Genomic DNA, 18078 nt, shown 5'->3' with positions numbered 1-18078 from the left:
CTAAAATGACACAAATAGAAGTAAATACATGATGTATATAACTAGGTTGCAAATTAAACATGGACATCAAATATGAGCTGAAATAAACTATTTGTAGTGGCCATTTGTCTCGTGATTAAAAAGAAAAATAAATATGTATAAAAAATAAACCAAAATCGAAAAAAAGGCATTGGTGCACCGTAGGTGTGTAATTTAAGCAACTCAATGCAGGGTCAATGCGGGAGTTCCGGTTTTGATGTTTTATTGTAACTTAAAACAATCAAACAAACAAAAGAACAAAATAACCGCCCATGCTGCCTACCCCGTCCTGATCTGTCGTCGTTGCTGTTACTGCTGTCTTTGCTGCTGCCTCTGCTGCGGCTGCTGCTGCTGTCTTTGGTGGTAAAAAAAATAATCCTAGGCCTACCCAGGTGCATCAGTCCTGTACCTGTCCACTTCTTTTCATACTCTAGGTGCCCACAGCATTATCCAATTAACAAATTGAAAGATTACGTAAACTATCATAGAAAAAACTATCCTAATACACCAACTAAATCTAACCTAAATAAACAAACTATAATTAAACAATATTACTTGTGAATAAAATAAACTTATACTATGAGTAAATAGCTCCTAGACTAATAAATGCATCTGTATCAATAACCTAGATCATTTACAAAGACAGATGAATAGAACAAAGAAATCCAAGTATGGGTTAAATACACTTATACTGCCATCTACTGGTAGAAAGGAGAACACGTCTCCTTGTCCAGGTTCTGCTCTGCGGTCACTCAAGAAACTTCAAATAAATACCCGCTCACAGCAAGAACTCTGCACACAAATATGACTTTGACAAAACTACATTACGAACTGTGTTGCATAAAAAAACAAGTTAATTCTTGCTGTGTACATGAATATGAATATTAAACTGCATGCAGACAGTTTGGGCTAAACTATAAAATTGAATTGACTGTAAATAATTCATTTCATACGATCAATCTTTTGCCTTTTGGCTTTCATTTTGATGTTTCGTACTTCCTGTCAGGCTTCAGGTCTTAACTCAAGAAACTCAAGAAGGCTTGTGACCTGAGTTTGGTTCTCTCGTAATTTGGATTCAGACAAAAACTTTTCCGTTTTGTTGGTTTTTCTTTTGATTTTAAAACCTAAAATAAACAAAAAACACGATATTTCTGTATTTTCCTTTTATCGACTAACTTCACCTGCAGATGGGGTTCAACTGGAGACGGGACCACGCATACAGACAGACAGCCATTCACACCTTTAGTCACACAATGTAAAGCAAAAGAAACATATCTGAGGTGAAAGATCTCCAGTTCATTCTTTTTGGCGACTTCTCGGGTGATAAGCAGTAATTTCAGGTGCATTTTTCAGATAAAACATGTTTGGATGTATTCCTGAAAGGAATGTTGCCACAATACTGCGAATGAAAAGGGGTTTCACTAGCAGGCCATTGGCTAAATCCCCATTGTGTTTCCTCATCGGGTTACTAAACAGACATTTGTTTTAATGAAAGTCCATTTTATCATTCTCTTTAGGGTCGCCGGGCGCTGGCACTGATCCCAGCTGTCAATGGGCGAAGGCAGGGTACACCCTGGACAAGTCGCCAGTTCATCACACGGCAGACAGAGACAGACAACCATTCACGCTCACGTTCACACCTACGGGCAATTTAGAGTCCAATTAACCTGAGCTGCATGTCTTTGGACTGTGGGAGGAAGCCGGAGAACCCACGCTGACAGAGGGAGAACATGCAAACTCCACACAGAAGGACCTGTCAGACCAGTATCCAAACCCAGACCGGGATCCAAACCCCAGACCTTCTTGCTGTGAGGCATCAGTGCTAGCCACTACACCTTCTTCAGTAAGGATCATCTTTGCGTTGTGGCTATGACGATTCACCATTTTTTATGAAAAGGTGAAAGCTTGAAATAAAATCACATCATGGTCTGTGCTCACTTTGATTTCACCAATTTGAGTATTGCAAAAAGAAAAAGTATACATTCACAACATCAAAATTCAACCAAAGTGACAGTAATATAAAAATAGTAGTTATTTTCCTGACAGAATTTCAGTAAACCCTCAAAGTGATAATCTAACAATGATGCTTTCTGCATTCCCATTTCTCTCAGAGAAGAGGTTAGTAGCTGTTAGAAGTCGGTCAGGGTCATGTGCCAGATGGAGATGGGGCCGTGTAGGGTGCAGGGTCTCCCCCCAAACACCAGCAGCAGGTCGGGCAGATGCTGGGCGACATCTTCGTCCTCCTCGTCCAGCAGCTCCTCCGTGCGGCTCCACTGAGACTTCAAGGTCTTATTCTCAAAGGTCAAGCAGTTTCCAATCTGCTGAGCATCGGTCCCCATCAAGCCCTCTGTGCTGTGGTCCAGATTGGAGGGCCGTGTGAGGGTTTTGCTTCTGTAGCATCTGTCTGGGCTAAACGTGTCCAGTTCTATGGCGCCCTCTGAGCCTAGAAACGTGAGTGGGGCAGGGAAGCACTTGTTCTTGAAGGGCTTCAGTTTCCCTCCTAGCAGCCCCGGTTGGAGTCCCGAGCTGGAGCAGGGGCTGCTGGTGTTGGACTTGTAGCTGGGACCCAGCCCAGCACAGCAGTGGTGGATCTTGTCAGGAGGGTTGCAGCCCGGCAGTGTGGCGACCTGCCCCCAGCCCTGTGTGGTGAAGTTGTACCTCCACAAGCAGTTCTTTGGAGAGTTCTGGCTCTCGCCTCCCCCAAAAATAAGCATACTGTCCTTGTAGGCCACAGCTGAGTGTCCCATCAGCTTGGAGGGCCCAGATCTGAGGGAAACAAGCAGAAGTGCTGTCAACAAGAAGGAGCACTAACCATGTCTACTGTGTGCAACCTCCAGCTGGACAGTGATAGGGAAAAACCTGTTCGACTAATACAACAAATACTGTGAATAAACCTATAAGAGGAAGTCCAGTTCTGCTTCAAGCGGCCGAGCAGGCAGACTTGATTGATATCATTTCATGTATAAAGTAACTGATGGAGCATTCTTTCACTGATGCACTTTATTTTACTTTACCTACTTTACTTATTATTATTATTGTTTTTCTCAACAAAACCGTCACACTGACCCTGCACAGTGTAGACATGACATTGCAGCACAGCTGCACCGGCAGCAACTTCTCCCCGCGCCAAGGAGAGGCCGTGGGGAGAAGCACCAGCAGCCCCAGGTGCAGCAGTAACAACAGCACTGTGGCTAGTTTATGATTAAATACGACTGCAAATGTAACAAAACCGTAACATAATCAGCATTTCACCCACCAGACACACATAAACCTCTGTAGGAAAGAGGTCATCAGTAAGTCCTGAGATTTTAGCTTCTAGGTTTTGACATGCCCCTCACTCAGAGTAAGCAGACAGAACCAAAACCAGCTAGCAGGCGTTACCATGTTTAACCAGCGGAGAGAGAGAAGACAGAAGAAAGAAAGTGAGACATAGCGAAAGATAGAGGTGAGATGTGATTGGTCAAAGAGCGTTAAGGTGCGAGCATCAAGCTGGCCAGCGAGCTGGCGACAGAAACAGAAAGCAAGGCAGCAGGAGCACAGACAGTAGACAGGAGCTGGAAACATGAGAAAACAATCTCATAGTGAAAAATAATTATAATACATGTTGTGTATATGTGTGAAACAATTACGTTATGAAATAGATATAACTTTTAATTATAAAAAAACTACTTTGTGATTCTGTTTAGGCCAGCAGAGAAGGCTTGCTGGCCCTGACAGCCCACCACTGTTACAAGGAAATGTACAATTACAGGAGAACATTACAGCTTGTACATAGAGAATCTATGGAGGCTTGGGTGTGACAATCCCAGGAGTAAATATCAAACGACTGTTAGCCGAGTCGTCTCATTAGTGGTGGACCCGAGGCCCGTCCGACAAGTCAAAAGGACAGATGATATGCTCACCTGGTTTTGAGGGAACTCCACGTGAAGCTGGTAGAATTCCACTTCCAGAAGTCCCTCTGCTCCCGCAAGCCTTTCAAGCCCCCAAACAGGAACATGCAGCTCTGGCAGGCCACGGCGGAGTGACTGTGTCTGGGACCCGGGCCTAATGAGCCCTGCTGGGAGCCACTCAGCAGGGACCACGCCATGGTATCTGTATGCGCACACAGCACACACACACACACACACACACACACACACACACACACACACACAGGATTTAGTTAAACAAATATAAAGAGGCTGCTAAAAGAGATGATTGGTTGCTTTTGCTCTTTCAAACACGATTTAATCCGCCAACTCAAGTTAACAATATGCTGCACAAATAACAGATAACATGAACAATACAATGTGTACGAATAAGAATAACCCTCATTGCGCCCTATGCGGTGAAACATTTGGGACCTCTATCCGCCTCCGAGTCACAAAAGATATTGAGCTAATGACAATACAGCATAAACACGCCCATAAAGTTTAGAAAAAGTGTAATTTTAATTTTAAAAAAAAATCTCCTTGGGGATTAATAAAGTACTTTTCATACTTTTCATTAATTTTGTCATTTTTCTGCGTCTGACTGCAGTTATCCATGTGACAGAGTTGTGTCTAGAACACAGCAGGCTGAATAATAAGAGAAAAAGAAAAATGACACATTCAATCCGTTAACTACAGATCCTGACTGACGAGTTGCAGACATTCCATCCTTGTGAACCCGCCCACGTGGCTCCATTAGTCGTTTCTGCCTTGTCAAAACACCTGATTGTTACTTATACCGTGAGAGAAGCGGTTCATAAAAGAAACAAAATCACTTTTCTGTAGAGCTATTTTTTTAATTATGCCCCGCTAAATAAATACTGCCAAAATAAGAAAGGATTAAATGCTATCAAATAAAAGCAACTTTAAACTCACCAAAGTCCAAACTCCAGAAGTCCTGCGAGGATCCTTTCATGTCCACATAACCCCCGTACAGCAGCATGGCCGAGCCCACCACCACGGCACTGTGAGCTTTTCTGTTGGTTGGCGCTTGGGTCTGAACGCAGAAACACAAATATACTATGAGAGTTGGCTATTTACTAAGAAACCCGGGACTCCATACTCACTAGCAACCTGCACTACTCTCAACTTGGCTTTTCACAATTCATTCTCTTATATTATTTAATTATATATTATTGAATATTTCTAATGTTTAGGTTCCATGGACTAGAGAATTCCAGATCTGATGTGCTTCTTGATTTGGGGGTCTGTCAGTGTGCACAGGGAACACCTGAACACACCACTACTACCACTTTCTACTACCACTCGCTGCTTGCTGCAGCTGTGAAGCAGGCTCTGAGAGCACAGGAGGTGGGATTTGTGCAATAAGAAAATAAGCTAATAGGGAAAAATTATAATAAAACATGTAGTGCATTTGGGAACAACAAATATATTATAAAATAGATACAACTTTTAATTATAAACAATAATACAATTTAGAAAAAAATAAAAACATTGCTCTGCTGGCCTTAACATTTTGTTAAGGCCAGCAGAGCAATGCTCAGCAGGCCTTGATGGCCCACCACTGCTGTAATGTCTCACTACAAGTACAAAAGAACAAGTACAACTTGTTCTTTTATTGTCGGAATGTTGTGCATTACATATTAAAAAAGGATTTAGTGCTTTATGATTATTGTCAGTAGGAACACTTTTTATGATGCGTTTCTACTTACACATTGAGAGTCTCTCTGGACCTGCGCAGGGCTCGTTACCCACTTCTGTTGTGCTGGAACACACACACACACACACACACACACACACACGGAGGATTTAGTTAAACAAATATAAAGAGGCTGCTAAAAGAGATGATTGGTTGCTTTTGCTCTTTCAATCAGGATTTAATCCGCCAACTCAAGTTAACAATATGCTGCACAGGTGAAAACGTAATTTGCCTAAATTCACCAAAAGTTGCAATGTCTTGTTTAATTATTTTTACAGAAAACTTGCAATTATGTTAAATGTTCATATTTTACTATATTAGCCTGTAGTGAGTTTTACAATTCATCTCTGTAAGGCTGTTTTTTGCTCACACAACAAACATTCCAGTTCCATTGCTCTTTATATTCTGAAGGTATTTTACTGAGGGGTTTGTTCTGATATCTTTTGTAGCTGGATTTATAATACATTGTATTACTAAAAACATTCAGTATTTTTATTGGCTGATGACAGTATTTTTTGATTCAAAAAATCCAAACAAACTCTCCATACAAAATACTAAAAATTAAAAAATTAAAAAATCTGGGAACGTATCTAAAATAGTACATATTTATTCAGACAATGCTTCATGTACAGTGCATCTGAAAAGTATTCACAGCGCTTCACTTTTTCCACATTTTTTTCCACATTTATGTTACAGCCTTATTCCAAAATGGATTTAATTAATTTTGTCCTCAACATTCTACACACAACACCCCATAATGACCGAGTGGAACAAATTTGGGGGAAATTTTTGCAAATCTATCAAAAATAAAGAACGAAAATATAACATGAACAACAGTACTCACAGCCTTTGCCATGACACTAAAACTTGAGCTTAGGTACATCCTATTTCCACTGATCATCCTTGAGATGTTTCTAAAACTTGATTGGAGTCCACTTGTGCTACATTCAGTTGATTGGACATGATTTAGAAAGGCAAACACCTGTCTATATCAGGTCCCACAGTTGACGGTGCATGTCAGAGCACAAACCAAGCCATGGAGTCCAAGGAATTGTCTGTAGACCTCCAAGACAGAATTGTATTGAGGCACAGATCTGGCGAAAGGTACAGAAAAATGTCTGCAGTATTGAAGGTCCCAATGAGCACAGTGGCCTCCATCATCTGTAAATGGAAGAAGTTTGGAACCTTCCTAGAGTTGGCCACCCAGCTAAACTGAGCAATCGGGGGAGAAGGGCCTTAGTCAGGGAGGTGACCAGGAACCTGATGGTCAATCTGACAGAGCTCCTGCATTACTTTGTGAAGAGAAGAGAACCTTCCAGAAGGACAACCATCTCTGCAGCACTTCACTAAGCAGGCCTGTTTGGTAGAGCGGATAGACAGAAGCCACTCCTCAGTAAAAAGCACATGACTGCCCATCTGGGGTTTGCCAAAAGGCACCTGAAAGACTCTCAGACCACAATAAACTAAATTCTCTGGTCTGATGAAACAATGATTGCCAAGCATCATAATTGGAGGAAACCAGGCAATGCTCGTCACCTGACCAATACCAACCCTACAGTGAAGCATGGTGATGACAGCATCATGCAGTGGGGATGTTTTTAAGCGGGAGAAACAAGGAGACTAGTCAGGATTGATGGAAAGATGAATGCAGCAATGTAAAGAGACATCCTTGATGAAAACCTGCTCCAGACCGCTCTGGACTTCAGACTGAGATGACGGTTCATATTCCAACAGGACAACGACCCGAAGCGTACAGCCAAGACGACAAAGAAGTGGGATCAGGACAACTCTTTGAATGTCCTTGAGTGGCCCAGACAGAGCCCTGACTTGAATCTGATTGAATATCTCTGGAGAGATCTAAAATTGTCTGTGCACCGATGCTCTCCATCCAATTTTATGGAACTTGAAAGGGTTCCGCAAAGAAGAATGGGAGAAACTGCCCAGAAATAGGTCTGCCAAGCTCGTAGCGTCATACCCAAGAAGACTTACGGCTGTAATTGCTGCCAAAGGTGCTTCAACAAAGTATTGAGCAAAGGCTATGAGTACATGATATATTTTCATTCTTTATTCCTTTATATGTCATGTGTAGAATGTTGAGAAAAAAAAATATTGGAATAAGCATGCACTGTCAGCGATAACCTGAGGAAGTTTCATGGTGCCATCTCCTTGGTACACTCCCCCCTTGTAAAAGCTGTACACAACTGCTGCATAGACTGCAACAATGACACTCAATCATCTCATATACTTTGATTCTGCCCTACAGAGGGAATGCTTTGGAGCAAAGAGGAAATGAGGCTCCTACATTGTCTCCTCAAAGCTTAACTGTCTGATGATATAAGATGTGTCTAAATGTGGTGAGCAGGTCCATCACGTCACTGTACGCCCTGTGAAAATACCAACTACATAAACTGATATTGAGTATAAGACATATGCAGTTAGGTGAAAACAATAAAAAATATTATTTATTTTTCTACATACACACACACACACACACACACACACACACACAGAGTTGCGAACAGGGTATTTTAACGGATTTATAAAATGCAGAAACTCTTTCCTACATGATAAGTATTTGTCAGCTTCAGTTAAATTGTTCTGATTTGAACATATAATTTTAACGTCTTTATTCAAACTTTCCAGAAAAATGTACAATCTGGAAAAGTTTCCCAACAGTACTGAACTATTAGCACTGAATATTGTGACTGGGGCGTGGCAGCGAGTGCCTGCAGCGCACAGGTAGCAACACGTTTACTGTCAGGCTGAGAATTGCTTCACAGAGACACTCACCACAGTCAAACACCCAGAGGGGGCATCTCCACCGTGTGTATGCAGAGTCCAGGACGCCTCCAAACACGTACAGGAAGCCCTGCAAACGCCATCGCCGTTACACATATTGTTCATATAAGCAACATGACAATTCATATTATTTTCATGCTTTCAACAGTTAAAATGTGTGTACCTCATGAGCCACCATAGAATGCTCCTCTAGTTCTTCTGGTGCAGCTTCACTGGTGCAGTTCAACTCTGTCCATTCGTTACAAACTAAAACATTGCACACAATTAGATTAGTTTCCTCCATATATCACGCCTCATTTGAAATACTTTAACATTGATGCCAAGATTATATTCACATTTTTGTTTGGATTTCAACAAACCCCTCTTTTTTAGTGCTCTAAAGTGAAGGGACCAGTAGCTGTGTGTGTGGCCCTTACCCACGCTGTACCTCCAGAAGTCCCTCAGACCGCTGCTGTTTCTTCCTCCCAGGATGTACACGTTCCCATCACGGCTGCAGCAGGCGTGCTTGTAGCGGTCACACGGGGCCCTGCTGCTCTGGGGAAGCCGAGTCCACAGGCAGGGACTGCTTTGACTCATAGCTACCACTGGAGCATTTTCTAATGAAGCAACATGTAGGGCATTTAGAAATGATAATATAGTATTAAAAGTAACCAGTGGGTTTGTATGAGACTTACGGGATTATTCAACATTTAAGCTTCTATTGGTAAGTGTGAGAAAATAAAATATATTCCAACTGTAACAACCGGTTTCAGTTCCCATAGGTCCTTCTCTAAGCTCAACAACAGAGTGCTTACAGCAGTGCGCCTTGTAGTCTACTCAGTTTGATCTATTGAGCTATTATTAAAGTAAACTCAGAATTCATGCATGGCCCCTAAATTGAACTTGAAATGCTAAAATGCCAAGCGTAGGGGTTAAGAACACAGACTGTGTTCATGTTTTGGTTCATGAGTAGCGACCACATGTCAGTCCCATCACTGAGCAACACTGCTGTTGTTACTCCACCCCGAGGACACCTGATAGCCTCTCTTCCTCAGCTGTTGCCTCCCACAATGACATGACGAACCGTTGTGTGTGAGCAGTGCTGGTGGTTGTAGGGCGCTCTGCCTATTCGTGTTCAGCTGGGACCAGGACTAACAGAGCACCTGACTGCTGCTGTAGGCCTGGTGCCAGAGGAACACACTGCTGTGGAGGCCGAGCAGCCGACTCTGCAGGGGGGAAAGCTCTTACTTCGATTATGGGCACGTGGCTCCATCTGACTACAGTCAGGATTCTTCTTTTGTTGTTTTTATTGCACCATAGGTGACACAATTTATTCACAATTATGGCAGTCATTTACCTCAGTCGTTCCCAAAGACTGGGTCTGGACCCACAGGTGGGACGCCAAATAAATTAGCAGCATTTCTTTCATTGTCATTTACATATTAAAAAGTGTGTCCCAGGAAAAAAACATTTGGGGAAACACTGATTTAGACCAACACAGGGATCTCAACTACAGAGGACATTCTAGATTAAATAAAAGTTACAAGAGAGAGAGAGGATGCAGCTTTAAGATACTTCCACATCGGCTTCCCGTTTCAAAACCAGAGGTTACCACCTGTTTTATTGCCGTACTATATTACCCAAAAACCACTGCTTTGAGGTCTAATTTCTTCAGTCTGTGATATGGTGTGAATACAACACAGATAGGGGCGTTGTCATCCCTCTGCTTCCCATCAAGCCGAACAACGGCCGTGATACACACAGTCACAATGTTGTGAGCTTTAAAGAGTTGTTCTGAGACGATCTAAAAGGACTTTAAAAATGAAAAAAAACGCTAGTGATTCACGAAGATCGACTCGGTTGTCAGAGGAAGAAATGGAAACATCCATTGACAAAACCCATGACTCACTTCAACAACCTTTTTCAATATTCATGAGGATTCTGAGGCGAGGTTAAATATTTTAGCTCTATGCGTTTCGCTATCAACTGTGATGTTCCCGCTCCACACTGTATGACCGAGGAGCTGAAGTGCTCCCTAAAAGGCACAGTTCTTTCTCCTTTCTTCACCTCGACCACGCCGGCTCCTCTACTCCAACTTATCAGTCACATGAGCAAACAGCTTGGAGGTCATGACATTCATGTGACACACCTACCTCTCCCTTGTCCAAACACGTCATTATTGGTTATAAAAAGAGCGAAGCGGTTCGTAAAACAAACAAAATCACATTTCTGGAGAGCTATTTATTTTTTTATGCCCCACAAAATATATACTGGCAAAAGTAAGAAATGATTAAATACTATCAAATCAAGTATACATTGACCTCAGTCAAGGAGGAGGGATGTGGCTTGTGTTGTTTTATTAAAATATATAATTTGTATAATTGTCTTGGAAGTCATTTTTAATAGTTTGCTCTTGTGCATCATGTGGATAAAGTGTCAACTAGTGTTTAGTGTATACTGGGCATTTATAATACAGTAAATGTGTCCAACCTTCCAATAAACTGTATAACTCAATAAACATTGTGTGACAATACTTGTTAGCCTGATATGTATCACATACTTATCATTTCTTTCAGTGGCTTTTATGTGTTAATTTCAATCATAAAGGAATCGTATCATCGCTGTGTCATTGACCCGTGCCGCTCATCATGGTACCGGGCCAGAAACCGGTTCGAGGGCCTCGGAGTGGATGCTGGGCCGAAAGGCCGTACTCACTGGGAGTGAAGCTTCTTCAGCATCGTCGTACTCACACATCCGCCTTCGTGGGGTTCAGTCGGTCTGTGTTGCTCACCAACAGTCTCTTGCTCCGTGGTCTGACTTTTATGTTCTTTTTTCTATAGCAGCCAAAGTAGTTCAGTGTTTGCTAAGACCTGCCAGCACATTTAAACCTTTAAACAGCAGCGGTCCTCTCACGGTTCACGTTATAGCGTGAGCTTACTACCGTTAAACGGTTCCGTTTCGACGTCCTCCCGAAGTGACGACATTGGGCCACCGTGCGACTTCCTCCGAGCTCAGCCCACACTTTGAACTTCACGAGTTTAATATATCAAACGCACCTCTTCCGTCTGTACGTCTGTACGATGACTGTACCTTAGCGGCTGGTCTTAACAACCGACACCGACCGCCGCGGGAGGAATGCAACCTCGACCCGGGTACATTGGGGGTCAGTCTCCACAGAGGCACGCCAAACGCATAACGCGTTTACTTGATACAATGTACCTCCACAGTGGTCCCGTGTATCAGAGTCCCATTCTGATTAAATAAATAAAACAATGACGTTTTGACGGTAACGGTGCGTTCAAGTTGAAGAAGAGGAAACAAGGAGATGGAACTTTAGTTTTTCGAGCTTCATTGCCGATGGTAACGCTATTCGATGCAGATAAGACATAGGAAAGTCTGTGTCGGCGCCGCATTGTTTGTATCCTCATACAATAGTGTGACAGGCCTTTCATGTATGAAGAAAGTTGCTGTAATTAATATTGTTTTACTTACGAGATCCTAAATATGTTTCTCGCGGTCCGGTGGTTGTCTCTCAGTAAACGGTCTTTTGCTGCATTCATGGTCTCCTCGTAAACTCCGACTTCAATCTTGAAAAGTCTTGAAAACGGAACAATTTCAGATGACCAAGTTTATTTCCTGTTGCAGTGTTGTTGTTGTTTTTGAACTTGTATTGTTGTTTACCATTGACAAAATGCATGGCAAACATATAACAAATACTTGAACAGATAATGGCATAAATCAGTCCATAAAAATGGGTACATATTTAAGGTTTTACTGTCTTTTCTAGTTGTTAACATATGATTGATGCTATGTATTGTTTGAATTTACAACTTCACATCAATCTCCATTTTTTTTTTTTTTTTTGAAGAAATACCTTGGATGGATAAACTTAATGATTTTTCAAAATAATAGATTTTTTTTCAGTCCAGGTCTCAAGTGAGGTTATTCCAGAAGGAAACAGCTTTTGTTCTAGATGTATTCTGCAAGGGGAAAATGTGTTTATGAATTAAGGACCAGGAAATGAGCATTTGTTTGTGACTTTCATGGACCGGATACCTCTCTGCTGTTAGCAGATGATGTGGTTCTGCTAGCCTCCTCAGACCGTGACCTCCAGCATTCACTGGGGCGCTTTGCAGTCGAAAGTGAAGCTTCGGGGATGAGTCAACTTCTCCAAATCTGAGGCCAGAGTGCTCTGCCGGAAACCGGTGGATTGCTCCCCCCAGGTGGGGACGGAGTGCCTACCCAAAGCGAAGGAGTTCAAGTATTTTCAATTCAATTCAGTTTAATTTGTATACCCTAAAATCCAAATAAAAATTTGCCTCGGAGGACTTTAATGTCTGTACACATATGCCATCTTTGTCCCAGGACCCTCACATCGGATCAGGAAAAACTACAGGGGCGTATCAACTACAGGGATGTGGTATCAACTACAGGGGCGTGGTATCAATTATGACTTACTTTCATACAGCATATTTATGTAATTGGCAGAAAACTAAATTGACACAAGTGACACAGTTATGTTTAGCAAGCTGTTTAGGCCATACTTATAGCAGTATAAGAGCAATGAACAATGTTTGGTTGTGCCGTTGAAAAACTACACTATAGAATCTGACGTTTTGCACAATACAGTAAACACAGCGTGTCCCTGCTCTGTGAGTAAGATGGACTGGTTTATTATTTTTTGTTCAAGGCCGATGTGCCGCTGAGCCTCTCGGTCAGAATCTTTTTAAAGACTATAAACAAATCTGTTTGCTTTAAACTTCACTACCCGCTCATGAGGCTGTCCCGATGACATCGAGGACACTTAGCGAGGACACTTATATATTTATTAATCCGATGTTAAATTGATGCCTGTTTATACATTTAGAGAAATATATTCAAAAAAAATATACCACGCCCCCACGCCGGATCAAGGCCAAAAGAATGCAACAAAAAATTATCTGAAAGTGAAGAAAGTTTTCATATGGACTCTTCTGAAATAGGAAGGCAGCGCTAGTCGCAGTGAGGCGTCTCATGAGGCAAACACACCGGGGTCATAGGTACAGGGATGTTAAGAAACACCTTTAGTAAAGAAAACATGTCCTCTGTTTATAATGAGAAAGCATGAAAATTCCCAGTATTTTCATGAGTAAGTGAAGGCAGCCCCAGTGCACTTATCAGGAGGAGGAGCAAGTACATGAAAGTAGGGCCCAATCCCAATCGCCACCCTTACAGACTCAATTCAATTTATTGTATGTAGCCCAAAATCACAAATACAAAATTTGTCTTGGAGGGCTTTACAATCTGTACACGTAACTTCCTGTCCCGGAACCTCACATCGGATCAGAAAAAACCTCCCCCAAATAAAGATAGTAAAAACCCTTTCACAGGGAAAAAAGGGAAGAAACCTGAGGGAGAGCAACAGAGGAGGATCCCTCCCCGGATGGGCAGAAGCGATAGATGTCATGTGACCAGAATAAATAACATAACGGAGTTATGAATATGACAGAAATTATTCATATAATGAGTAGTAGGCATGGACCACAATCCAAATAACCACAATCTATGTCAGCAGAAGGAAGTAGAGAGGACGCCCGCAAAGTCCCTCAGGGTTTAGGAGTGTCCTATTGTCAAATCGTCAAGTGCTTGAGGGCTTTCTGGCAAACATTTTGAGCCCTTTATGAACCCTTTCCGTAAGTCAGCATGATGGTGGGTTTAGGGTGAAGATTGGGAATGGGCCGATGTGTTGGTGGAGCGCATCCCTGGAGCAGAGAGCTGACACATGTTTATGATCACATGACAGCACGTCTATGTGCTAGTTTTGTGACTGGCTGCTTTGGACTTTGTAAAACGAAATGTGATTATTTTATGGTTGAAAAGCAATATGTTTCTGACCTTGTACGTGTGGTCTGTAAATGTTTACATTTTACTACATTATTATGGGACAAGACAAAAACATTTATGTAAAGCAATTATCATTTCTGTATAATTTTAACATAAACATTATAAAACAAATATAACAGTTTTAATCACTCACTTTGGCCCAATTCTTGAAAGAGAGTTTTTTTTTACAAAACCCTGAACAATTAGTTTTTTCCACAGGTTAACAGATTTTTATTTGTCCTTCATTCCTGCAAACTGCATGTGTTTTGCTCTGCACGGGCAGAAGAGTGAGTTGTCTCAAAAACTGATGAGTTAGTTATCAGTGAAAATATTTAATATATATAAACATTCTTTCATTTGAGCCAAAACATGCTGAATTATCTACACAATTATTTAAAATATGTCAGCCAGTGGCAGATGGTAGATTTTTTTTTGGGGACGGCCATCCACTGAATAGGCTAGTTCGTTAGAGTTGCTCTCTTCTGGAATCCAGAAGAGAGCAGAAGGCCACAGCAGGAGGCGTTGACAAGAAACTGCAGTCAAGTTGGACAGTTTTCAGCTGACTTCAAAGTATACACAGGCAATCACAGAAAAAATGACTTCCTGTTAATTCCAATCTTTAGGCTACTTGTAGTATACAGATCATGTTTGGATGTATTCATATGTGTTTATAAATGTATATAATGGAGAAATGTGTGTGTAGCTGCATCCTTTGTTCTGCCTGTGAAATACATTACTACTGGTTTTGATGTGTGTTATATAAATACAATTTAAATGGACCTGTACAGCGATTTTCTAGTCTTCTGACCACTCAAAGCACTTTTTTTTACACTACGAGACATCATTTACCCACTGATGGGAGGAGCCACCATGCAAGATACCACATCAGTATCGGCAACCATTCATACTCCGTAGGTGCAGCTACAGGAGCAATTTAGGGTTAAGTGTCTTGCTCAAGGACAATGTTGACATGGGCTCGCGGAGACGGGGATCGAACCATCGATCCTTTGATTGAAAGACGACCCTGCTCACCACTGAGCCACAGTCGCTCAGCGAAAATTGATAGTTGATAGTTGATCATTTAGTATTATCAACCACACAAGATATGTTTTTAGATTAAACATTAGACTAATAGTCAACAATCCAGCGTTAAGTATTACAACTACACATTAAATAAGGATTTTCTACAACACTTGGTGTTTGCTGCCAGATCTAAGAGCCAATCAGCTCTCTGATGTGGCAACAGCCAGGCATTTCCCATCATGCACTTAGCCAGAACTACTGCGGTGCCAGGTATCAGAAAGGTATCAGAATCAGAACCATTTATTGCCAAGTATGTTTACACATACAAGGAATTTGTCCTGGTGGGAGGTGCATAACATTTAACAATAAACATTTAACGATAAACATAAAACAGAGTGCAATAAAAAGGCAGCATGAATATTTACACAGAATCAAACACGCATTACTACTTTGCAGTTAAATATTTAACATTTATTCTAACACTGACATAATAAGGACACATTATATATACAATTCAGTAAAATTATTATTATTATTATTATTATTATTATTATTATTATTATTATTAAGAAGTAATAAATAAATATATATATCATATTATACTGAATATTATTATATGATGTATATATATATTACTTCTTAATAATAATAATAATATTATTATTATTAAGAAGTAATATATATATATATATATATTTCATATTATACTGAATATTATTATATGATGTATATATATGATCCCTTTCCTCGGATGGACAGAAGCAACATATGTTATAAAGTAATAGATTTACAGCACAGACAAATAATATGACAGAAATGATTCATATAATGAGTAGTAGGCATGGACCATGATCCAGGAAGCAGAAAGTAAAAGAGAAGACGGGCATCAGCAGGGCCACCATGGCAGGAGGTAGGACCAGTTCCAGACAGCATGATCCATGGAAACTAGAGGTGAGGAAGCACAGAAGCTCCCAGAAGGAAGTAAAGTTAATGTGCATTGAAGAGACATTACTTCATACAAAATGAGAGAGAGAAGAGGAGAGAGGAACTCAGTGTATCCTAAGATATCCCCTAGCAGTCAAGGTTTTTTAGCAGCATATCTAGTGGCTGGAGCAGGGCAAGCCTGAGCCATCCCAAATTTACTGAGTTACTGCAGTTCATCTTTTAAGCAGGTTTGTTTGTCTTTTCATTGCATTGGACACGGTCGATCATGACATATTACTAGACAGACTGAAAGTCTGGGTAGGACTCTCTGGCACAGCACTTAATTGTTTTGAATCCTGCTTGAAAGACCGACAATACTTTATGTCAGTAGCAGATTACACCTCAGAGCTGACTAGGGTGACATGTAGTGTTTCCCAAGGTTCAATACTGGCTCATATTATGAAAAACAACAAAGTGTGTTATCATTATTATGCAGACATCACATACATTTACATAACTATATCACCGGGGGACTATAATCTCATACAAGGGTTGGCTAAATGCATCAAAGAAATCAACAACTGGATGTGCTAGAAACATAAAACAGAAGTAATGGTTTTTGGTCCCAAGGACGAACGATTGAAAGTCAGCGCTCAGCTCCAATCACTGATGTTAAAAAATACAAACCAAGCCAGAAATCTAGGGATTGTTATGGATTCAGACCTCAATCTATACAGCCATATCAAGACAATTACAAAATCAGCTATCACCTGAAGAATATATCAAATTAAAGGACTTATGTCTCAACCGGATTTGGAGAAACTTGCCCATGCATTCTTATCTTCAGTAGACTTGACTACTGTAACGATGTGTTTACTTGTCATTTATCTTCAGTAGACTTGACTGTAACGATGTGTTCACAGGTCATTTATCTTGAGTAGACTTGACTACTGTAACATTATGTTTACAGGACTCTGAAAAAGTAAATCTGAAAGCTGCAGCTGATTTAGGACGCTGCAGCCCGAGTCCTCACGAAGTAAAGTGGATCACATCACTCCTGTTCTGAGGTCTTTGCACTGGCTTCCTGTCCATCAAAGGATTGAGTATAAAAATCCTGCTGCTGGTTTCTAAAGCACTGAATGGTTTTGGGCCTAAATACGTTTGTAATCTGTTGTTACCTTATGAATCATCCCCACCCCTCAGGTGGTCTACTTTCTGTTCCAAGAGTCAGAAATAAACATGGAGATGCAGCGTTCAGTTTTTCTGCTCCACATATCTGGAACAAGGTCCCTGAAAACTCCAGGTCTACAGAGACCCTCAGAGACCCTCAGCTCCTTTAAATTCAGATTGAAGACTTTTCTGTTTGCTGTTGCCTTTATTTGAACCCGTTTCAAGGATATCAATCAATTTCTGCATCTCACTGCATTTTATTAATACAACAATTCTAGGTGACTAAAATGTTACAATTAACTTTAATGAAGTGAAAGCATATAATCGGCTTTATGATCTATTGTACTCTAAATGTAATCATAATTTGTGCAGTGAACGTTATGCTGTCTGTATTTGCTTTAGTTCATTTTTAGTAATTTTGTATTTGTTCTGCTCATAGTTGTGAACAATAAAAGAAAATGAAAAAAGACCTCCAAAAAAACTCAATGTGACCCTCAAGAGAATCAGGGAGAATTAAAACATATAAACAATAGATAAATTGATTGTCAATTACAGTTATTTATTGTAGGAACAAATACTTACAGTAGCATGAGAAAAAGAAGAATTAAGCCGTATGGAATAACTGCACATGAAATCAAATCATGCTTTCTTCAAACATTTACATTCATATAAACT

General features: G+C 40.8%; 1 protein-coding gene across 4 annotated transcripts; it reads right to left on the bottom strand.

The window, feature by feature from the left end:
• Positions 1-49: 49 nt before the first annotated feature.
• Positions 50-11974, bottom strand: klhdc3l (kelch domain containing 3-like). Of its 4 annotated transcripts, none has more exons than XM_068572441.1 (8): positions 11917-11974; positions 8862-9041; positions 8609-8691; positions 8437-8515; positions 5660-5712; positions 4863-4983; positions 3921-4110; positions 50-2784 (listed from the first exon to the last, which is right to left on the bottom strand). In XM_068572441.1, the coding sequence occupies exons 2-8, from the start codon at positions 9019-9021 to the stop codon at positions 2148-2150; spliced, it is 1323 nt and encodes a 440-aa protein (XP_068428542.1). In that variant the 5' UTR covers positions 9022-9041; positions 11917-11974; the 3' UTR covers positions 50-2147. The 4 variants fall into 4 exon arrangements, with proteins under 4 accessions (XP_068428542.1, XP_068428541.1, XP_068428543.1 ...); XM_068572440.1 differs by lacking the exon at positions 11917-11974 and adding an exon at positions 10985-11903; XM_068572442.1 differs by lacking the exon at positions 11917-11974 and adding an exon at positions 11140-11903.
• Between the last annotated feature and the right edge of the window lie 6104 nt (positions 11975-18078).

Source organism: Clinocottus analis, unplaced genomic scaffold (assembly GCF_023055335.1).
Source record: "Clinocottus analis isolate CAN_PGR_092001 unplaced genomic scaffold, fCliAna1.0.p SCAF_12, whole genome shotgun sequence".
Lineage (NCBI taxonomy): Eukaryota > Metazoa > Chordata > Actinopteri > Perciformes > Cottidae > Clinocottus > Clinocottus analis.
The sequence above is the reverse complement of the archived record's forward strand: the minus strand, read 5'-3'. Positions and strand labels throughout refer to the sequence as shown.